We start from the raw sequence: 10,832 nt of genomic DNA, 5'->3' as shown, positions 1-10,832 counted from the left end.
CTCTTCTTTTAAGTTATCCATATTGCAATGTCCACGCATGACAAATATCAAACAATTAAAGCTAGGAAACTTACGATTTATCGGAAATTTGGTGTAATTTTCAACTGTGTATGGTATATATAAAGTGAAAGGTGTATTTGATAATTGCATAAGGTGTACGGTTTATGAGGTAACTGTATAATGTGTATAGTGTATGGTGTAATTGTATCAGGCGTATAAGGCGTAACGTGTTATGTAAAAAAAGAGGGATGAAAGATACCAGCGGGACAGTCAAACTCATCAATCGAAAAAAATCTGACAACGCCGTGGCTTAAAATGGAAAAGACAAACAGACAAACAGTAGTACACATGACAAAAAATATAAAACTAAAGAATAAGCAACACGAACCCACCTAAAAACTGGGGATGATCTCATGTACTCCGAAAGGGTATGGAGTATGGTGAAATTGAAAATCGTGAATGGTGTATTATTTAATTGTATAAAGCGAATGGTGTATTGTTTTGCTGTATTAAGTGTATGTTGTAGGATGTATTTGTATAAAGAGTTTGGTGTAATTGTATCAACTGAATAGTGTATTGTGTTATTGTATAAATAGTATGGTTCAAATTGTGTTATTTTTTTAAGTTACTAGTAATGGGTATGGGGTAATTGTATAATGTGTATGTCGTAAGTGACTGTAAAGTATTCATAAAATAACTATTCTGGTTGAATATTTCTTTTTATTTCTATAATTGAAAAAAATAATTATGTCATAAAGGAAAAAAAAGCTCATGGATATCCAATACAGAATGTTTCATCGACCATATGTTCTTTTACATGATGTACCACATGAAGGGTTGAAACAACAAAGATGACCTGAAAAATTACAATATACAAATAAAATAAGTTCAAAACTATGTGTTTGTTTTTGATTTGGATGCTATGAAGATTTTTTATATTGTTTTTGTTTAAATTAGACTAACAGTATGCATTCCATATGTTGTTAAAACTTGTCCTTAAAGGGATACTTTTTTTTTACTGAATATCATAAATTTAGGTTTAAAAGTTTACTTGCAAATGTCCTTGTGCTCAACGATAAAGGTCATCAATATTGTCATGAATAAAAGCAACAGTAGTATACTGCTGTTCGCAATTCTTAATCGTTTGAGAAAAAAACCAAATCCGGGTTACAAACTACAAATGAGGGAAACACATCAAATATATTAGGGGAACTACGACACAAAATAACACAACATTAAAATGTAACACACACAGAAACGAACTATAATATAACAATGGCCATTTTCCTGACCTGGCTGTTTATATAAAAGAACATATTTAAAGAAATTAAAACAAGTAAAAGTTGTCGCCCTTTCCCAACTCAGAAAGTTTTTCTTGACAGTATAACGGATATAATTTCAGGGAAAAAGATTACTTGCAAACTCTTAAATAGAAGGCGTAACTGAAAAATTGCTGTTTATTTTACAAGTGTATGGAAGACATTCTTAGAACACTTTACTGACCTCGACCACACTCCCTGTCTGAGTTGCACAGCTGCAGATATTGGAAACACGCGGGACAACCTAAACTCGGTTGGATTTTACACGATGGACATCCAGTACGATCACCCTGTCAATAAAAAACAAAAGAAATAAACGTGATTATGGAATGATCCCATTCCCATTATCTATTATACTATAAAGGAACGTAAGTTCAAACATCCTCAAGCAAACTCGAATTTGATTTGGCTTTAATATTGCGTAAGGACATGTTTTTTTCCTGGCAGTTAATGACGTATTTATACTAAATCTTTTGAATATTGGATATGTACTGATTGCTATTTTATTATTAGATGAATAATTGTTTTACTTTTAATTGATTTAAAACTAGCTGGCAGTAATCTTGAGTACTTTCAAATATGTACATAGTGTCTTTTTTGCTGAAGGGATTAACACCTTGCAATATATATTAAAGGTATCAGGCAATGTTTGGTGTTTGTTTTTGTTAAATTTTTTTTTTTTTTTTTTATCTTTGTATCGATCTGATTTATATAGTTAGTTCATATGCTGTGCGGTTTAACAACTGTCCTCAGTAAGGTAAAGGTTTGGGAGCTCGGAAACATTTTCAATACCGCCATACCTTGTAAATGCCTTTCTCAAAACCGGAATCTGTAGATAAGTAATTGCCGTTGGATCATGTATGTCATATGTTTTTTTCGTTCATTGTTTTTGCTATAGGTAATAAGTTTTGTTAATTGATTTGTTCATATTTAACATGTCAGGCATATAATAGCAAACTTTACACCTCTTACTGTATTGATTTTTCTCATTGCTGAAGGCCGTACAATTGTCTTTTTGTTGCTTATATTCAAATCATTGGAACATTTGTCTCATTGGTAATCAAATCACATCTCCCATTGTCTTTTTTTTTAAATTTTTGAAGATTATGTTTCTTTCTGTTCTTGAACACTTAATTCATAACGTTTGGAATAATTGCCTGTTTATACAATACCAACCGTGTGTGTATGTATGAAATATGTTTACTATATTATTTCAATACTCTTTAAATTTTTAAATAGTCTTTATTTTTAATGATTAATTATAAAATGGAATGACTGTTTACCTTATAAAAAATAACATACCTTTATGGGATTAGTGCATGCTCGTCCCCCACATGGTGTCCCACAACATTTTTTATTCTCTTAAATAAAAATAACAGATAAGTAAGATAAGTGCGATACCAATTGATAAATGCTATTATAAAAAAAACCTAAACATTTTGAAATATAAAATATTTTAAGTATACATTGTGTTTACTATCCAATCGATTGAATTATTTTGTTAACTTTCCATAGATAGTTTGTTTTTGGATATCATTTGACAAATACAATGTGTCCACAGTAATGGGTCATCAATGCAGCGAGAATAGCCCACACCCAGAGGCGTGCTTTGTCTGGCCCCAAACAAAAATGTGCTCTAGTTCAGTGATAATGAACGTCATACTAAACTTCGAAATATATAAAATGATTTTAAAATTTAAAATCATTCAAGACTTAATAAGACCAGAGGCTCCTGAATTAGTACAGGGGTAAACTACGGAAAGATTAAACATGTTTGTTGAAATGTCAACCCTCCCTCTATATGTACAATGTACAAAAAAACATGTATTTATGATTTTAATTGAAATTATATCATGTTTGTAATTATTTTTGATTTCTTTTTTTGAGTGATGGTGCCTCAAAGATAGGTGCTTTTTAGCTCGAATTATCATGAACTATTGTGATATGTATACCTACTTTCCGTACAATCTGAATCCGTGTCACAGTCATATTTTACATCTACAAGGTTACAAAAGTTGGGATCACCCCCTTTAGGAATTGGCGGACAAACTCCTTGTCTTGGTTTTGGTGGCTAAAATAGTTAAATCAGATATGCATGCTGTATGATCTACATTTATTAAAAAGAACAAATGATAGAGCTATAGTTCCGACATTGCTACTCACTTCTTAAATCATACGTATGGGCAAACCTGTCTTAAAGTTAACATACATGACATATGTGAGCAAAAAAACATACCGATTGTATGCTTCTTAACTTTCCAAGGTGACATTTATAGTGAATCTACATGAATAACTTCCTCACGATCGTGGGTATATATTTGATACTATTTTGATTTGATGTAGGTGATCGAAAATAACCACCATAATTGGATATACAACTGTCAATCCTAGTTTATTCCAAGTTAAGATCGAATCCACCACATAGTTTCGTATCATAATGACAGTAGACGAATTGATAAGACCACATATACCCTTAAAATAGCTTAAGCACAAAATTCATTTAAAACAAAATTCAAAATTCAAAAAGATAACCAGTTTTAAAATTTTAAATATTTTAAAGTAATTCCATCCTTTCAATGCCTAAATGAATTTGTTATCTTCAACATGGTTAACGCTATAGAAATATAATGTGATGGTGAATGTACAAGTCGTTTACCTAGACATGCCAATAGCGTAAACGTTTGACTCACGCAGCTTTTTATAAAATTACTAACGGAGTAACGGGAGATTAAAAACCAAACATCCCACGTCATGAAAAGTTTTACCAACTTTAAGGCAACCGATGTCTTGATGGTAGACGGTTATCGTTAAGCAAACCATCTTAAACCATAAACGTACAATTAACATCCGATTTTCAACAAAACAACTGATTAAAAGACTTTACGATGCAAACTACGTTTGGATTATATTAACTAACATTCGGTTTTACTGGTTCTGTACATCCTATTCCACAAGTAACGCCACAACATATTTGATCTGAAACAATATAATTAATATAACTGATTCAAAGATGAATAAGGCGATTGAATGTTTCATCGCAACTAAAAAAAGAGACGCTTAGACAAAGTATGACTTAACAGATATCGTCCTGGTCAACGTAAATTTATTTATTCTTGTGTTCTAAGCACTGATACCAAGCATGCTTTTCTGTTTCCCAAATCTCGCGATTGAGTTGAATCCACAGCAAGAATTAATTCACAAAGGATTACCTTAGCAGTACATTGGAATCGGTTTAAATGTCCTGATAATGACGATCAGGGACGATGTTTAAATGTCCTGATAATGACGATCAGGGACGATGTTTAAATGTCCTGATAATGACGATCAGGGACGATGTTTAAATGTCCTGATAATGACGATCAGGGACGATGTTTAAATGTCCTGATAATGACGATCAGGGACGATGTTTAAATGTCCTGATAATGACGATCAGGGACGATGTTTAAATGTCCTGATAATGACGATCAGGGACGATGTTTAAATGTCCTGATAATGACGATCAGGGACGATTTCAATCAGATTTTCAATCAAATACATAATCCTAAAATGTTCGTTGTTTTGAATTTATATTTCAATAACTAACTTGTATTTAATAGCTAATGTACTAACCTTGGGTACATTCCTTATCGTGACTACATTGGTGCAAGTGACAGGCGGCGGCCTTGGTTTGAGAAGATCTAGAAGGACACTCTGGTCGGGGCTTCTACAATTTTTTTAGTTTTTAAAGATTAGAAAAATCAAAAAGACAAATGTAGATTGGAAAATTTGAATTATAAATATATTGTTGTAGATTGATTAATTTCGTAGATACAATGTATTATTTTTTGTATCGAAAAAGGGTGCATACTAGCAATAAGACACTTCTTAAATTGTTGATTATTTCAATTTATGGTTTATCTGTATCGACAAGTTGCATCCACAAATGTATCAAACGAATAATAATGAATTCACAGTATGGTGTTTTAAGTTCTATGATACTAAGAATATTAGAGAGTCTACTTTACCTACCAGTCGTTCTGCTTTCAATCTAAAAACCAATATATTCAAAACTTTTTTAAACCGAGGCTTTCTGAGACCATGTACACCATGTACAATGATTTGTGTTGCAGATGGATTAACATCAAATTAAAAAAAATATATTCTTATTTTGTTCTTTATTTTGACCTTTTTATCCATCACTCATAACTTCTGTAACAGCTATTTGGAAAATATAACCTGAATATCAAAACACAAACTTGTGAAATATAATTTGTGTTAAGCTACTTGCTGTTGCCGGTTCTTTACACTGTCGAGATCCACATATATTTGGACAGCATTTCTTAGTACCTGAAAAAAAACCCCGGAATACAATTGATTGACTGTTGTTGTCAACGTCATTTTTTAGGCTATTTCGTGGCGGATATTTATAATTGTTGGAAGAAGTTAAGAAGTTGCCGTTAAAAAACACCGACCTTTGTCAATCGTGTTTTAACTGAACATGAACCTTTTTTTTTCAAAGTAAAGTGAAGAATTATCAGGATTCATTTAAGGCTTTTTTTTTGCAATTTCTTTTCAATGGTCCTCGTTAAAAAGTCACAGCGGTTATTGATCATTCGTTAAACTAAAGCTCATCTGATCATAATTTACACTTAATGTAATCTTGTAAGCATTAATACTTAATTTGTAATTGCATTTGAAATTTGAAATACTTTTATTAATTCATAAATTGTGAACACGCTGCTTACCTTCTTCTTTTCTTCGTTATACATCATTATAATGCAACACTGTTTGTAACGTTTATTTTGATTGGATAACGTCACAATCATTTTGGCAGCAATTCACAGTTGATGCTATGAAAACATTCGCACAAGCGCAGACAACGTATTGCAGATTTTTAATGTATCAATAGACGTTGTTTTATCCCAGTTTGATTAGAATGGAGATAACAATATTGCATTCTAAGCTCCGACGGCGTCAATTGATGATTTGATGGTCGCAAAACCCGTATGTTTTTGCTTACGCATTGCCAGTACATTTAACTTGCGACCATCAAATCACCAATTGATGCCGTCGGAGCTTATGTAGTTCTAAATTTGTTGTTTTCGGTTGTTTGCATTTTTATTTTGTTTTGAAATCACTATTATACAAGGTACATACCTGAACAGTCTGCGTCATTACCTCCACAATTTGAAATAACGAAAGCTACCATACAATAACTCAATGGTTTGTCAGTAAAAGTGGGACATAGTCCATATTTACGCTTTACCGTCTGAAATTATAATTGAAAAGGGAATATCTATATGCATGTACATATATATCACTTTTGATATTACAGATTAGTTCGACTTTAGTTGAGCTTTTTAACACTTTATTAACTCATCGTTGGTGGACATTCCACTTACAACTACTCCTTACTTTATCTCTTTTGTTTTATAGAATTGCTTATCAATCAAAATTTAAATTTAATACGTCATAAGGGTTTTCTTTAAAGTCATTACAATATAAAAATAGTAAAATAGCACTAGTACAGCAAAAGTCTTAGTGATTTCACGAGTTTGTGCTGTATCTCAAATATGAAAAGATGATGTGGTTTCAAAGTATAGGTTTCGTTTGTAAACATTACAAAGACTCCCACGTCACTTTTGAATCGTGAATTGCTCACTTTCAGTAAGACAAATTGGAAACTTTGCCAACTGTTTTTTTACTTTCACGTTTAACTGTATGTATTTGAACATCGAAAAACTATGTTGCCTTTATTGAAGCAAACTTATCGTTTAAATGTTACAACACTGTCTTTCCTGTATAATTTGTTGTCTTATTTTAGCCATTTTTGGAAAAGAAGCGAAACATACCAAAGATTCACCCACACTCACAGAACACTAATAACTTTCAGCACTAACCTAATGAAACCTGATTTGAATGGTATGTTTGTCTTTACATATCCTTCGTGACATGTACTATCGATCGCGTTGCTCATGTAAGTATGCATCCGGTAATACGTCACATTCGGTAGGTCACATTCTGGGATACGGGCGGGATCAATTATGGATTTCGAATTGTTACATGGATGTTGTATGGAAATATTTAAAACGAACGAGACAATGACTTTTTTTTGTTAATTAAGCAAAAAGTACTTACACATTCTTTTCCGCATTCCTTTGGGCAGCACATGGAGTCTAAAAATATAAAAACCAAAAAGAAACAATATAATATTACGGAATCGAAGAAAATGGAATCGTATATTTCAAGATATTTGTTTAATTGGCAATCAATGGCTCAGTGAATTAAATGAACCTTCATGTGTGTAAAGAGTAAATATGTCAAAAATTTTAATTTTAGGTATCGCTACGAATATTTGCAAAACGTTTGTCAGATTTGTGTAAAAAGTGAAAAAATTTGGTATATAGAAAAAATGCAAAAAAATGCATTTCGTTAATACTTATCAAAGTTATATTATTTAATTGTTATCCCTATCCACACACAAACAACTAAAACTCTATATACAAAAACTTGTGAGTTCTTAATTTGAATTGGTTAACCAAAATTATTATACAGGGCTTTTATACCCGTTTTTTCACGAGACAGTTCCGTTGATTTGATAAAGACCATAACGTGAAACTTTTTCTCAGTCATTTTAATATGTTTTTAATTTGATAGATGCTTTTGTGCTTTTTTGATAGATGTTTTGTTTTACGATTGTAACACAGTGATGACTGCTGTACCCATATTTTGACTAATTTACTTATGTCTTTTGTTCACGCATCGTAGAAAATATAATAGATTTTGATGAGACTGTCGTACAAGTGAGAAGTTTAGCGCTATAAAACCAGGTTCAATCCACCATTTTCTACATTTGAAAATGCCTGTACCACGTTCGGAATATGACAGTTGTTGTCTATTTGTTTAGTGTTTTTTCATTTGATTTTGCCATGTGATTAGGGACTTTCCGATTGGATTTTCCTCGTAGTTCAGTATTTTGGTGATTTTACTTTTTGTATCAGCTTCTTAAAATGATTTTTTATTTTATACATTTTCTTTTAATTATAATATGCGGAGACCGAGCTGGATACAGGCAACCCAACCCTACGCGTTGTTATCACTAAATGTGGTGATAACATCGTGTAGGGTGAGTTGTTTGTACGGTTAATACTTTTATTTTTTTGCAAATATATCTTAAAGATTTCAAATTGTAATCCTACCGTGGTTACAGTCACTATTTGTCTGACATTTATCCGTTTTGGGTAAACCGAGACATTTTCCTGTCTGTTTTATCTTTGGGCATGGTGGATCGATTGCTGACTGTATAAATAAAGATAAAATTACTGTTTCAACAACGTACGAAAAAATATCAATCATATGATATCATAGTTTACCCTATATTGTGTACTATCACAATAATATCAGTTTCTTCGTTACCAGTAGGATCTAATAATATTGTTCTGAGATACAACTGACGTTTGAGATCCTAATCTTTGTTATTTGTTGTTAATGTACAAATAATATTATAATTGTAGTGTATATATAGTGCTTGCCGGGCATAGTTCAAGGCTATTTGGTGCCAATATATAATAGAAGCCTGATTTCGAATCCAAGCAAGGGAAGAACAGTTTTAGAACAAAAAAGTTCTTCCGCAAATTTACGGATCTAGCCTTGTCCTGCTGTTTTTTAGACGAAGTATATACACAGAATGTGTTTCTAGCCTTATATCACCAGCACTGGTAATCTGATGTAGAATATCTGTATTTGAGTTGTCACAGGTTCAGACGTAACTGCATATTACTTGATGCTTAAAAGTTAAAGGTCTAGTTTGTAATGTCAATGTTTTTAACAGTATTTCTTTATCGACAATTTTTTCGGCCTATATTTTGGGCTTCATATGTTGTAGTCTGTGCGTTCGTTCGTTCGTCCGCTCGTTCGTCCGAAAATCCCGCTTCAGGTGTAAGTTTTTGGTCCAGGTAGTTTCTAAAGAAGTTGAAGTACAATCAATTTTTAACTGATTCCGTGTTCCACATGCAATAATCTTTCCAAATCTATTGCCACATTAGAGTTTTTATCCCATTTTCGCGGTCAACTAAATATAGAAATGACAGTGCGTATAATGCATACATGTACTATGGACACATTCTTGTGTTCCGTCTACTCTAAATGTGTTTGACAATTATAGTTTGCAGCATTTTGACTCATGAGAATAGTCCTATATCTCTAGTTCATGATGTTCATTTTATAAGATTAGAAAAACATCTTTTTATGTTCAAGATTTGAAAGTTGAATCACATGTCGATTTCTCAGCTCAGATTTTGATTTTTAATTTCTAAAGGTGTATGCAATATTTTAACAAGTCTTGACTCAACCTCAATATGTTTGTCGGAAACTTTCTGTATAGTAGAAGTTCAACACAGGATAGTTGAAACTTCTTTTTTTCATTATTAAATCAACTCAATCAAAGTACATGTGAAATCCTTCAAACACCCACACATCCTTTTATGATGTTGTCGATCCCCAAGTTTTTGTCTTTCGTTTTCTATGTTGTGTATTGAATTATTGTATACTATTATTTGACTGTTTGTTTGTTTTTAGCAATTGCGTTTCCAGATTATTAACGATCTATGAGTTTGAATGTCCCTTTGGTATCTTTCGCCTCTCCTTTTTCTTTTTTTTCTTCAAAATATTGATTTTTAAAGTTGTTAAAGCTGAATACAAGAGAAAAGTAAGAGAAAACATACAAAAAAGTCCACGTCAGATTATCATATTTCTATCATAATTGTTTTATGTGAATACATATAAGAATATTTTTTATTGTTTGTCATGATAAGATATCACGTAAGCCATGAGTAAGACAATTTAAACCTGTTTGCTGCTTAAAGACTGCCCTTCAATAAATCTTCAAAAACCAAATTGTAACTGTATTGCTTCAATTTCTTTGTTATAAAATATAGCAACCGTGGACGATATGTGTAAATGTTTGACAATTTCATAAAAAAAAAACACATTTTCTAGTCTGAACCAACTATTCGTAGCTAAAATTTTTTTTTCTTCAACCGAAATGATACACAAGTGTGCCACCCACTTACATATAAGAAAATATCGTTACAGTGGATAAAGTATATCATATAACATTCGATAAATCCTATATCTTATAAAAGTGCGTTATGATCAGTATCAAAATCTGAAATGTACTTTTATTGTCGCTGCTTTCAATATTAAAACATAAATAATCAATAGATACATTTTAAGGAGGAAATTATCATAATTATTTAAAAGCAGTGGTAAAACGTTTGGTGGATCAACTTATGCACTAAAATGAGATATTTCTAACGATTGTCTGAGTAAATAAGATTTCTAACGGCCTACGGGAAATACATTCATTTTCATTTTCCTTTTCTTCTTTAAGCCAGACCATGATTTCTTTATATTATGTATTGGTGACTGTTTATATAAGACAAACATATTGTTTGTTTGCTAGTAAGACCCACTTATATAAGGTTTCAAACGATGTCAATAACAATGATTATGTGTTTCTTTTTATGATTCATT

The 10,832-nt window shown here is 31.7% G+C and overlaps 1 protein-coding gene across 1 annotated transcript; it reads right to left on the bottom strand.

Moving 5' to 3' along the window:
- Positions 1-1,503: 1,503 nt before the first annotated feature.
- On the bottom strand, positions 1,504-7,474 carry LOC134703433 (whey acidic protein-like; the record flags this gene model as incomplete). Its single annotated transcript, XM_063563487.1, has 6 exons — positions 1,504-1,609; positions 2,622-2,680; positions 3,276-3,390; positions 4,237-4,295; positions 6,456-6,567; positions 7,437-7,474. Coding segments are annotated over 6 exons (489 nt in total), but the record flags the coding sequence as incomplete, so codon positions are not given.
- Positions 7,475-10,832: the final 3,358 nt, after the last annotated feature.

Source organism: Mytilus trossulus, unplaced genomic scaffold (genome assembly GCF_036588685.1).
Source record: "Mytilus trossulus isolate FHL-02 unplaced genomic scaffold, PNRI_Mtr1.1.1.hap1 h1tg001028l__unscaffolded, whole genome shotgun sequence".
Lineage (NCBI taxonomy): Eukaryota > Metazoa > Mollusca > Bivalvia > Mytilida > Mytilidae > Mytilus > Mytilus trossulus.
The sequence above is the reverse complement of the archived record's forward strand: the minus strand, read 5'-3'. Positions and strand labels throughout refer to the sequence as shown.